Consider the following 13,568-nt stretch of genomic DNA (forward strand, 5'->3'; position numbering starts at 1 on the left):
CAGAGGAAACCACAGATGCCGTGTCCTGAAGAGGAGAGGGACCATCCAGCTTGTTCTCCTGGCTCCGTTCTAAAGCCTGCATCTCTGATAGTATGGGGTTGCATTAGTGCCTATGGCGTGGGCAGCTCTAACATCTGGAAAGGAACTATCAATGCTGGAAAGTGGAGAGAGCTTTTAGAGCAACATATGCTCCTATCCAGACAATGTCTCTGTCAGGGAAGGCCTTGACTATTTCAGCAAGACAGTGCTAAACCACATACCACATCCAACACAACAACATGGCTTCACAAGTCCTGAACTGGTCTGCCTGCAGTCCATCAAAAATATTTTTCCTGAAATGGTAAAATGTCTCAGTTTCACTATCTGATATGTTGTTTATGTTCTATTGTAATGTTTATGTTCTAAAATAAAGTATGGGTTTATAAGATTTGACAATCATTGATTCTGTTTTTATTTACATTTTTCACAGCGCCCCAACTTTTTTGGAACTGGGGTTGTAAATCTCAAAGGGGGCTTGGCAGAAAAAGTTTGGGGACCAGTTCCTTTAGTCCTTTTGATCTGCAGTGAAGACTGTTGATTTTGTCTTTAAAGTATAAACAAGAATAAACAAAAATGTTGGGACAGAAAAACAAACAAAGTTCAAATGACAGAAGAAAGAACAAGTGAGGGCAGAGAGACAAAGAAAAAGAGATGATGAGGAGGAGGAGGAGGAGGAGGAGGGGGAGGAGGAGGAGGAGAGAGTGACATGGAGAATATGGAGGCTAAGAGTGGGGGGTGGGGGTGGGGGGTGTTTGTGGTGCGTACCAGTCGGTGCAGTGTGTGAAATGTGAACTGTGGCGTGTGTGTCAGCGTGGGGAGGAGGAGGAGGATCTCTGCCTCTTAAAGCCGGCCGAGGAGGAGTGAGCTCTGCAGAGCTGAGAGAGATCGGAGCTAAGGACGGACAGACGGACAGACACACTTCACAGCCTCTTCAACTACACACAGACACACACAACCACACAACACACTCACAATCAACAACAGCAGGCCTTTTGTCCTCACCAGCAGACCTCATCCCTACGCTCACCCCTCTGGACCCTGGACTGACCTCTGAGGATACTTCTCCCCCAGGACTACATTTCCCATCATGCACCACAGGAGCCTGTCGGAGCTCCAGGGGGTCTCCTCTCAGCAAGGGGCCTGGGCTCTAAGGACTACCCAGGACGGAGCCTCAAGGTGGGGCCCCCGGCTGAGGAAGGGGGGGTCCGCGCGGTGCTGCCTCAGCCCGCCCAGGGCAGGTCTTCTCTGGGTTTGGCTCCTGCTGGGGGCCCTGGTGGTCCCTGGAGCCTGGAGCTTTCTGAGCGAGGAGCAGGAGGAGCTGCTGGTGGAGCTTCACAACCGCTACAGAGGAGTGGTGTCGCCCACCGCCTCGGCCATGCTGCCTCTGGTAAGACACACACGGAGCTTCAACGTGCATGATGTTAGAGCAGTCCACACCTGGTCAGGACACGGCGCCACGCCTGAAGGAGAAAACATGACACAAAACTTTAGAGAATTTTCAACCAATCAAATGTAATTATTCAAGAATGATACAGTTTGGACCTTAGATGGAATGAAATGTAATTAAACAAAGAATCAAGATTCAACTGAAATGTTATAAAAGCTCATCATTAGTGTTACTGTTTCAGACTGGGTGCGTGTTTGCTCCGGGACGGCTGCAGTGCGTGTCCACCTCGGTCTGCACCCTTAGAACTTTCATATAAGATTCATGTTTGTTGCATGTTGGCTAAGTCTCCCTCCTGTCAGAGCCCCGTCTCTCTTCATCAGTCTCACCTGACTTATGTAGAACTGAGCCAGGAAAATTTCAGAACAAATGTATTCTGATAAACTGGGCTTTTACTTTGAAAAGCAAAAACGATGACAGTGCAAAGATGGCTTACATAATCACACAAAAGGCTGCAAATATTTCAGTAAACTAGAATGCCTGCAGAAAGGTCTTTCGCACTTTTTAGAAGTAGCGTTATTTTAAAAAAAACATTTTTAATTATTATTATTGTTATTATTATTAGAGTTATTTATAAATGCTGTACCTTACAGTACAACATTCAGGTTTTGCATTTTTTATGCAAATATAAATTTGTATGTTTTGAGTTGAGAAATACAGACTTCTCAATCATCATTATTCTCTGAGTTTTCCTTGATAACCAAGCAGGTAGACTGCAGATTGCAGTTTGCAATGTGCAACTGCACACTATTGCATATTATTTTAAAATCATGAAGCCCCAATAGGCACACATACGCACTTCAATGATCCCAAATAGGGCTGGGCAGTTAATCTAAATTTAGACTGAATCACAATATGGCGTGCTGCAATTTTTGAATTGCAGAAGCTGCAATAATGTGAGTAAAAAAAAAAACTGTGTAGTATACACAGAATTTGTTACTAGTATTTTTTTTCCAGCAGAGATATTCAGCTCAACACATCAAGCAAACACTGAAGTGCCTTTTCTTTTTTTTAGAATTATTTACAAAGAAATCCTACTTTCCTTTTAAGTTGTTTTCCTTAACTAAATGAGAATGACATAAAAATGTTCACTCCCTCTGAGACAGCACTTTATATTGAATTTGAAATGGGTCAAAATGATCAAAATTTGATATTTTTCTAAAATTGCTCATCCCTTGTTTCTAAATTGTGTTATAATAAAGAATTGTGGCTAGAAAATAAATCCAAATGTAGATAAAATAACAATATGTCCTACTGCAATTTTCAAATCACAGAAGGTGCAGTATTTCTTTGACCTGAACGGGTCAAAATACCAGTTTAATGTATATTTTAGGCATATTTTGGGCTCACACATCATGCAAACATTGCTGCAAAAAAATCCTATTTTCCTTGTTTTGAACGTTTTTCTTTTTAAAAATGAGAATTACACAAAACGGTCATTCCCTTGTTATAATGATTCGTCAAATTATTTGCAATTGCATATTTTTTTCCAAAATTGCTCAGCATTAGTTTAATCCACCTGTATTTAGTTTGTTATAATACAGAATGATTTATCGCTTGTTTGTTGAGAAATGCATAAGATGAGGTACTTAAAAAATAATTACATATTCAATCGCAACAGAAATATGGGGGGTGTTGCAATTTGATTGTTGTTATTTTCCCAAATTATTGTATACACAAGGCAAGAACCTATAAAATAATCAAATGTTACATTGCAGATGCAACACTGGAAAAATAATCTTATTTTTTCTAACATTTTTCAGCCCTAATCCCAAACTAGGACACTGTGATGTTACAGCAGCTCTCAGCAAGTCTGCTAGTAGAATAAAAACACCATAAAACAGCCTCCTACAAAGTAAAGCTATTTTGGACCCTGAAAACCCTCACGACCTTCACATGAGAAGTCTTTAACTTTTAACATCATAAACAGAAATTGAAAGCAAAAGTTTTCCAGGCATTAATGTTACTAGAAAAGCATTTGTGTAGAAACAAAGTAAAATTAAGGAGTTACCACCATTTATTTGGTTTTAAACAGGCATCTGCATGGTCACCTACATTTTCTTTCTAATGTTCATCCCCACAGATCTACTTTTGACTCTAAAAATGTCCCAGAGGCACTGATAAATTCTCCTCAAGTGAGCTCCACTTAATTCAGCACCAGTTAAACCATGACACTGGATCTCCACATCAGACTGAACAAAGATGAAAAAACGCGATATCACCTTACATGTTTAGGTTGTTTTTTTCATCGTTCTAGGACATTACAAAGACCTAAAAATCTTATCAAGTATTTGATTGTAATTCAAAGTTCCTAATTTTTTGAAAACCCTGTTCATGCTAATGATTTTTATAGTTAATTGTAAATGGGTCTCGCTGCCCACCTGCAGTACCTTTGAGGCCCAACAGAGGTCTGTAGCACAACTTTAAGAGGCACTGCATTAAAAAATCTGGACAAAGAAATAAACATGAGGTAATAAGGCTCCACATTATTAATAAACACCACATACAGAGTGTATTTACCCAACTGTGACATATTACACCACTGTGGACATTCATATGTGATAAAACATGATCAATATTTATGATTTTTTGTGCCAACACTGGCTGGGAGGCATGTGAAGCCCTGACTCCTTATCATGCACTTTGAAATGAAACTCAAGCGGTCGCACAGCTGCCATGCAGCCACGATGCACCCAGTCAGAAACAGACATTACAGAAGCCTATGGAGGACATGCATGCACACTTGAAGTGAATTATCAGAACATTTCTGCCGATATTTTGCATCAGCGGTTTTTACCAACACGTTGTGCAGTTTTAGGCAGGGCTAATGACAAACATGTTGTGCATAAGTTCAGGCATGTAGGGCACAAAGGATTTATTGCAGGGCCCGATGTGCCACAACCGGACACACGTGTCACTCAGCAGCCAAGGTCAAGCCCAATCGCTCCGGGTCTTTTCAACCCCGGCGATACGCCTGGAGGCCTCTGGTGGTTTTCAGGCCCTTGGGACAACCACAGCCCTACCAGGGGCTGTTGGCACCCCTAGTACCTGCTCAGATGGTACCCTAGGCCGTGTTTACTCATGCAGACTTTATGTTTTTCAGCAGATTATTTTCCCACGCCGTTGGTAACATGCAAAGACATCCAGAACACGATCTGGGTTATGTGAATCCTCCTTCCTGTCTGATTGTGCCCTCAAGAAAAAAATTTTTGATTTATTGCAAAATGAAGTAAAATTACTAGGGGTGCACAGATTGCAATTTTCTGGCCGATCACCGATCACCAATCTTTAAAAAGCCTGACCTGCCCATTCCAATTTTGGCCAATACCAATTTTTTTTATAACTGACAGCATACACCTTCAATGTTCCAATCTTATTTCATTGAATAACATTGAACAATACCCATGTAACAATACAAAATTGTTGTTTTAACCGCACATGAGGTAGTTCTCTCAAATACAAATGAAAAGATTAAAGCATTGCTGTCCAAACTACTAAATTATATCAGTTCCTTTAGTCTTTCATTTTTCATATTTTAGTAGAGGCAGATGAAACCATTCTTATCCACCGATCTTATTTACAAGGATCGGCCGATCGCCGATCTCCTAAAATTAAGGAAATCGGCGCTGATACTGATTTTGGCTGATCGATCGGTGCACCCCTAAAAATTACACAAATGGATGCATGTCTGCTCAGGGCTTCCATACATCACAGACTTTATGTGTACCACTGAAATCAACTCTGTTAACCAGTTAAAACCACTAAAGAAAAATTAAACAATGCAGCTGACGATCCTCAGATGACATATATTTAATGGATGCAGTGTGGATGGTGAGCGTGGGATGTTGCAGGATGTCGATGCAACGTTTGCTTGCTAACAAGCGTCTGAGGGCGTGGCTGAGATGACTCATGGCTGTTGCTCCACCTCTGTCTGTTGCTAGACTGATCTTAAGTTATAAAAGCTCGCTTTTCTAATGTGGAGACAACAATCGGTTGGCTTCAAAATGTCTCTAGTGGGTGACATCACTAGGCCGACGTCCATGTCTCATACACTCTCCGGTTGAATCCAAAGACCAAATTGATTTGTCAGCGCTGTAAACATGAGGTCATGGAGACGAGTCACGTCTGATTCCAGCCTGAGGTTGTGAATGAAGCTGCTGACAGCGAGGCTCGTCCTTAGACGTCACAGAGTCGTCTTTATACGCAGAAACAGACGCTGCCGTTCACTTTTATAATCAGATTTGAAGCGGTGGGAGAAGCTGGACTCTTGTCATTGTGAAGATAATCTAATAACTCCAAACTCGGCAGGTTTAAGTCCAACTATCTGCAGGAATCAGACCAGAGGAATGTCAGAAAATATGGTTTTACAAGCCTGCAGCCAGGGGAATTTTTCAGAAGACCCCCCTCTCACAGCCAACGGTCAGAACCTCAGTCCTGTTTTTTAAGAAATGAATGAATGCTAATCGTGTCCAGCTGTGAGCTTCTCCACCATCTCTATTGTGCTTTTTTATGCCCTTAACAACAGAAGATTACAGAAATTAGCCTTTAATAAAAGGGTCTAAAATACAGAACACTAATCTTCCATCGATGCACTGTTTTCTTCTTCTGTTTCCTCTTTTTGTTTGTCATGAACACAAACACAGATGTCTGTCTGCTCCTCTGTCACGCTGTTATTTTCTGGTTTTCATGCCGAGCTTGTCGCCGATGAAAACACTTCAGTCATTTACTTTTCTTTGTTTGGAATCTTTGTTTTGTGGACCAAAGTCACCAGTTTATAACTGGAGAGAAAAGCTTTGATTTAAGATGGATGGTGACACTTCAAGGACTTTTTTAAACTTTAACTTAATATTCTCATTTAAATCACAAAGCCCAGTTTTAAACAAATTAGCAGCCCGAAGGCTAATTATAGAAGTGGGAAAATTTGGTCAGAACCATGAGACCGGCTGGGTTGTTAGCTTCATCCAAAATTAGAGACAATTTTCATCTAAAGCTGGAGAAAAACATACTGTTTCACCACAAAACCTGTCTGGCTCTTCAGAGATGTTAACATGGGGTTAGTGTAGAAGAACGTGTAGTGGGAACAGCACGGTATGACCGTTTTTGAAAGTGGTAAATGGAAATAAAGTGGTATGTAGGCCGTCGAGGATTGATCTCACATATAACTTCTATCTGGAGGGAAAAGGCCTACAAAGAGGAACGAAGGCTGGCGGCACTAGCTTGTAATGTTAGCCTTGCTGTAGAGAGTATATCAGGCTAACGTTACACCTGCTAACACTATGTCCCTGTGAGGAATGTGTCTGCTTTCTAAGGATTTTCCCCTCTTAGTCGGTTAAACGAAATCTAAATGAGCATTTAGCCAAATGGGGAAATAGACGCTTAGGAACATCCTTTTTATGGACTGTGGATGGTTGGAGAGTCGTAGTCTTCATGATTTTACTATAAGAAACACTTTTCTGAAATTTGTTCCGCAATTTTTGCTGCATCAGAGGTCATCTGCATAGTTCCTTTGCAGATTAATTGACACAGGAGTGCAGAACTCCCATGGGGGGCAAGAATTGATTTCTGCATAGAAAAACTCTACCAAAAGGCAGTTTTTGAGCTGGTTATAACAATGCCAATCATTCATCTGGGGCTGTTTTTTGTGTGCTGAAAATAGGGGTGTGTGGTATATGCGGTAGACAGTATAAATGACATAAATTTGGCCTACTGTAGAGATTTGGACTCTACCGACCAATCGTGATAACACTTGTTAATGACGTCATCGTATCTGCCTTAGTATGCGTTAGCAGGCAAAAACACGTGTTTTTTCCTCTCAAAATTTTACGACTGTACCGCAACTAAGTCAATGTGCTGTCTCTGTCAGCCTGCCTGGGGCTGTAACACAAGCTAAGAGCTGCTTTGGCTGGTCGCAGAGCCCAGCGCTGCAGCTCTTTCTTTTACAACGGCATAAAAAACTGTTTAAAAGTCTATTTTAACTTATGACTTTCTTTTCTAAGTCCACAGTGAGTCAAAGATCCAGGCTGTGATGTTAAATGAGGTCAGAAAAGCTTCTGTAAACTAGCCATATCCTCCGAACAGCAGCCAAAGCTAAGCTAACTCAATCCTAAACATAATACTTCCGTCAAGCTCTTCAAAATTAAAGTCCGCGGCTGTTATTTTCCTGAAATGCTTTTATTGTGAACGCCTTCACTAGGAAACGTGTTCAAGTCATTAGCAGCTTAACACACCTCATCAGGTTAGAGATGAAATGTGAAACTTGGACTAAAGTTAGAAGTAAACCTAGAGAGACTTACAAAAAATAAAACATGTTTTTCTGCGTTCCTATACTTGGAGATAAATTGAGTATACCATCAAAAGGTTTGTTTTAAGGGGAGAAGGGTTTAATAACACTTGAATTTGGATTAAAAAACATGATCTCTTTTAAATTTTTTAATACCATGATATAATACCATTATCGTCAAAGGCAAGAAAAATACCGTGATATGATTTTTAGGCTGTATCGCTCAGGCCTAGCTGAAAATATGAAATATTCAGGCAAAAAAGAAAAAAAACTGTTTAAAAAACTCAGAGAAACAGAAGCAGGCAGTAATTAAAAAAGCCTCTGTCTAAAGCCTGGAAGAGCAGTCACACAACACTTGTGTGTGGTCTGTTTCCACAAAGTGGTCCAGTTTGGTTCAGTCCAGTTTTGTCTTTAACCTCTGTTCCCATCTGTGGTTATATCTGTACAGTCTCCTTTATTGTGACGGGAAATCCATCTCTTGAAGAGTCTCAGCTCATTTGGCTCAGCTGATGTCTGTCCAGTCTCACTTGTGACAGGAAATCAGTCTCTTTCAGCTCAGCTCAGTAGAGCTGGTTGTTTGACTCCAAAACGGCGCTTCACTTGGTACCAGTCTGGCTTTTAAATGTGGAATAAATAACAACAAAGGAGGGAGGAAAGGAAACTGGCTCTTAAATGAGAGCTAGTTACAGTGGCTCACGATAACAGAGTTGTTTCAAAGCACTGGCTCGTTCATGAACGGCTCATCATCTCTCGGTCGCTCAAACCACAAGGTTTATTCTGCTGATTGTACATCACTGTTTCAATGAAAAGCATGTTTGTGGCACAACCTGGAGTTTTATTCTACATTAAAGAGGCTCAGTTAGCCTATTAGCTCAGTACCAGGCTACTCTAGATGCTAGGAGCTAGGAAGCTAGGAGGCTAAGGAGGCTAGGAGGTCTGCAGGACTGGGTTATTTGTGATATCAATCACCTCCATACCAGGTAAATCACATGGTAAAAATAACTTTTTTGTAAAGTGTAGGGATTATACTCAATGTATGCAGATATTTTCTGATAAGAATTGCAGCTACTGGTCCGTTAGAGATTCAGGCTCTAACTTTCCTCTGTACCCATTCATTCCTAATGTCTGTCCCCCACTTCCTGACCCCGAACAGACATTCAGGATCACGTGACTGCAAACAGCCTTTGGCTTACTATTGGCAAACATGGAGGGAAAAAGCTCCCAACATTCCCAGCTTCACCAGCATTCTCTCCTCTGTCCCTAAAGATGATGCCAATAAAGTTTATAACACTCCACCTTTCAAACCAGCTACATTTACTTAGCACTGTGCAGTTATTTGCTTCTTTCAGCTCGGTCTGCAGATTTCAGGCTTTATAAATCAAACAAAAACTGCAACACTCAAATTTGAGAAAGAGTATTTGACTGATTTCTAGTCAAACAGAAATAATTACTTTTATTAACGCACAGTTTTGCATGTTACCTCTCTCTCTAGGAGCCATTCAGGCCTTATTTTTGTCTTTTAACAGGACGACTGTGTGGACATCCTCTGGGAGGATTCCCATCAGTTTGTTTGTGGTCATTCTGGCATGTTTTCATTACCTCTCGTGATATTATATTTGGCTATTTGATCTGCAATCCAAAGCCGATCATTTAAGAAACGTTAACTTGAATCTGACTCGTCTGGATAATGAAAGGATGAATGAAATGAGCTGCACATGCTCACTGACGGCCTCCAGCTCACAGCAGAGTAATAAACGCCTGGATTGAATACCTGAGGCTCCCACTCGGACCCTGACCAGCAGAAACATGTTCAATGAGCTGTTTTTGGAGCCAGGAGAGGACGATAAGAGAATTGATCTTCATCAGAGCTCCCAGACATTTACAGACAGAGATAAACAGGAGAGAGTCTGGTTCTCCCACGATGAACCAAAACGAGGCTCAAAAGTATCTAAGGGCTATGAATCAGGATTATTGGACGAGTAAACAAAAGCATCCTTCTTAGGTGGACTTGCCGTCTAAATAAAAATCACTGATATCAAACGTGCTTGACATTTATGGACTAGTTTGTAAACCGTCCAGTGCAGTGCTTCCAAAAGTCTAGGCCGACTCAGTGCTCTGTGATAGATCATTCAAAACTAGATCAAAATTGCAATTTCAGCTGAAATTGCGTGGGGATGCTGACGGCTCAATTTTGGAATAACTGCTGAAAATAGCCAAAAGCACAAAAATAGCTGAAAAAAGCATAAGAATAGCATAAAATAGCATAAAATGGCATAAAAGTAGCTGAAAATGGCATTCAATAGCTTAAAAAAGGGATAAAAAATAGCTGAAAGTAGTCTAAATATAGCTGAAAATAGCTTAAGAATAGCTGAAAGTAGCCTTAAAATAGCTGAAAATAGCATGAAAATAACTTAAATAGCCTAAACGTAGATGGAAATTGCATTCAATGGCTGAAAAAGCATAGGAATACCTGAAAATAGCATGAAAATTGCTGAAAATAGTGGAAAATTAGCCAAAAATAGCATGAAAGCTGAAGAGTTCAATACCTGATTTATGAAGAATGTGAAATCGTGGCTCAAAATATAGAATTTAATTGACAAAAACAATTGAACACTGCCTTATTGACAGAGTAGCCTCTTGACTCTAAAGGCTGAAGGTGTGTGTCATTGTGCTAAAGATGGTGGAGATATTGTTCACAGCAGTGTTACTTAATCCTAAGTCAAAATGTTGAAAAATACCTTTGCAAGAGCCACAATCCAAGTGGTGAAGCAAAAGCAGCTTGAAAAGGGTTGAGAATGGGGAGGAAAAGTGGTCAGAAAATAGCAAAAATTGGGTAAGGAGTGACAAAAATGAGTTGTAGGTGACATAAAATGGTCCATATGTGGCAAAAAAAATGAGTGAAAAGCCCATCCGAAATGTTAGTTTTAGAAAAATAAAAATAGTTTAAAAAGTATAAATAGTATAAAAAAGTATTATAAATGGCTAAAAAGAGCAAAAGAAGCTGAAGAGTATGATAGTAGAATAGTGAAAACATCCCAAGGAATGCCAAAGTTATGAGGAGTTGAAGAAAGTGCAGATTTGTGAAATTTTCCATCTGTTTAACATTGTTAAAGTTAAATATTTTAAAAATGATCAAAGTTAGAAATGAGAAAAGTCATAGCAGTCAAATGACGAAGAAACTGAATTTTTTAAAGTTTAGACGGTGTCCTATAGGAGGAGATAGCCGGCGCAGAATAATAATAATAATAATAATAATGACGCAAATATCAATAGTGTGGATGCCTATTCAGCATCCACACTAATAAATAAAATCATAAACATAAATCATAAATTTCAGATAATGTTTTCATCATGATCAATACATGATTTTATGCATTTATGTTTTAAAAAATCACTCTTTATTTTGTACGATGCTTAGAGATGGTGTCACAGTTTAAATGGTGTTGGATTAGCTGGTGACAGTAAATGCTCTATTGTGCACACTGAATGTAAGCTTTCATCTGTAACTATGGAGACACTAGAAACAGGTGGTGGAGTCATTAAACAGGATTAAAGACGATATCAGTGACTTTAAAGATGTCTGATCAAAACTAGCTAGCGTAGTCTGTAAAAAGAATTAGACAAATCCTGTGTGACATCAGCCGTTTGATTACAATAGGTGGACTCAAACTGTATTTGAAGCCAATCCGCGGTGGCCTTCAAATTGAAATTGCTGTCACAACCAGACTTTGGATCAACCTAACAGCAGGCCAAAGCCCGCCCACTGAGTTCGACTTCCTGTCAGCTAGCTAGCTAGCAGTCTGGTTGACAGACAGGTAGCGTCTGCCTGTCGAGCTATCTGTCAATCAAAGGAGATGCACAGAGCGCAGCAAGGTTTTTCCTAAAAAATAATCGAAATGATTGTGGTACAAAAAATTCACACACCCGTGAGAGCACATCAAGAAACCAGCTAGTGAGACGTTTGGTTTTTGAACCAGGCTGTAAACCAGTTTCTTTCTAGTGTAAAAAAACAGCTTTATAAACGTGTTGTGCACGTTTTTCAGGACTGGAGGTTGTCGCTTACCAGCTAACTCCTATTTGAGTGCCAGTTTCCTTTCCTCCCATATTTAATCCATATTTAATAAGCCAAACTTTGCCTTTTTCCTTGGTGTCTTGGTTCAGTCACATGTCTCTGAAAGATAAAAATTCCTTGAGGTAGTCAGGTAGCGAAATCAAGTCAAGTCGACTGATTGGTGAGCGTCAGCTCTATTCAGCATCCCTGTACTCTAAGCAGTTGCAGAGGATAGCTAACTCTGCCTGAAATGATGATTCGACCCTTTGCACAGTGAATTTCAGCTTCTCCTCTCTGGACGGAGGTTTTTAGTCCCAAGGTGCAGAACAAAGTGGTATAAAAACAGCTTTGTTCCTGCTGCTATTGCCGAGATGAACAAAGCTGTAGCCTTATTTTGCACACATGTATTCATTTGTTCATGCACTTATAAATGTATTCCTACATTTAAATCTTCAACTTGGTTTTCACCCTGGCTTATTTGAGAGCTATTGACTTGCTGAGTGTTTAATTTGATCTTAATGGATGGTACCTCACTCTCTTTTATGCCTATTTCTGCTGTACTGATGGAACCTTGAGCACTTTAATGTTTTACCTTTGTTTCTGGCATGTTTCACTTTTCAGGGGATGGGTGGGAGGGTGTGGATGGGGGGTGGGTTTTTATGTCTTAGGAGGTTTTAAATAACCTTCATTGTTCCTGTTTGTTTCTCGTTGCTTCTGTCCTGTGATCTGAGTTTTGAAATGGATGTTGGAAACTCACTGACTGCAAAACAAATCTACCTACAGGTACAAATAAAGTAACCTGAACCTGAACCTGAAACTGGTACCAAATGAAGAGCAACAAGCTCTACTGAGCTCAGCTAAAAGAGACAGATTTACCATCACAACGAGCAAGACTGGACTGACATCAGCCAAACAAAAGATCTGAGTTTAATGAGCTAAACCAGGACAAACCTGTGCTGAACCAAACTGGACTGCTTTGTGGAACCAGACCACACACTCATCCAGGCTTCAGACAGAGGCTTTTTAAATTCTTGCCTTCTCTATGAGATTTTTCTAATCTTTTTTCTGTTTTTTGCCTGAATATTTCACTACTTTTGGACACATATTTAGCTTAAGAATAAAGAATGTTTTTATTATTTTTATTTTGAACATTTGTCATAGTCGTAACCGGCTTAAATTGTGGCCTTTTTGGTCGCGTATCTCTATGCTTGCCCCCCATCTGGAGTTCTCGGCTGCTGCTTGACGTCATCTGAAAACAACCTGTAACGATAAAGGATTGGGGGAAGGGAAGCTGGGACTCAAACTGGAGCTAGCTACAGGGTCTCACATTATAGAGACGTTTTATGGAACCGGCTAATTCATGAATGGCATATTATTACTCGATCACTTGGGATTAATCATCCGACCATCCATCCATTTGAGATACTGATCGCCTCTGTGCCAGGTAAATCAGTTAAACTGTGGGAAAAAAAATCGCCTTTTTATAAAGTGTAGGGATTTTACTCTTTCTGATGATAATTATAGCACATTTAGAGCTTTAAAGTACTAACTTTCCCTATTACCATTCCTTCCATCAAATGATTGCAAACAGCCCACTGCTTCTTGTGTTTGTGTTGCAGGAATTTGCATTCTGTTTAGGCCTCTTGCATTCATGTTCCAGCTTTTTGAGTTGTTTGTTGCACTTGTGCTTTGACTTGTGTTTGTGACATTGCTTTCTGCATTACGCTTTTCTGTTAAAAAGGTTTTGTTTTAGC

General features: G+C 40.1%; 1 protein-coding gene across 1 annotated transcript in view; it reads left to right on the forward strand.

Moving 5' to 3' along the window:
* The first annotated feature begins 899 nt into the window (after nucleotides 1-899).
* Nucleotides 900-13,568, forward strand: part of LOC121517379 (peptidase inhibitor 16-like) — a 42,209-nt gene continuing 29,540 nt past the window's right edge. The window contains exon 1 of the mRNA XM_041799081.1: nucleotides 900-1,426. Within this exon, the coding sequence (XP_041655015.1) occupies nucleotides 1,127-1,426 (300 nt within the window). The 5' untranslated portion in view covers nucleotides 900-1,126. The remainder of the gene's footprint in view (nucleotides 1,427-13,568) is intronic.

The sequence above is a fragment of the Cheilinus undulatus genome, linkage group 11, assembly GCF_018320785.1.
Source record: "Cheilinus undulatus linkage group 11, ASM1832078v1, whole genome shotgun sequence".
Classification (NCBI taxonomy): Eukaryota; Metazoa; Chordata; class Actinopteri; order Labriformes; family Labridae; genus Cheilinus; species Cheilinus undulatus.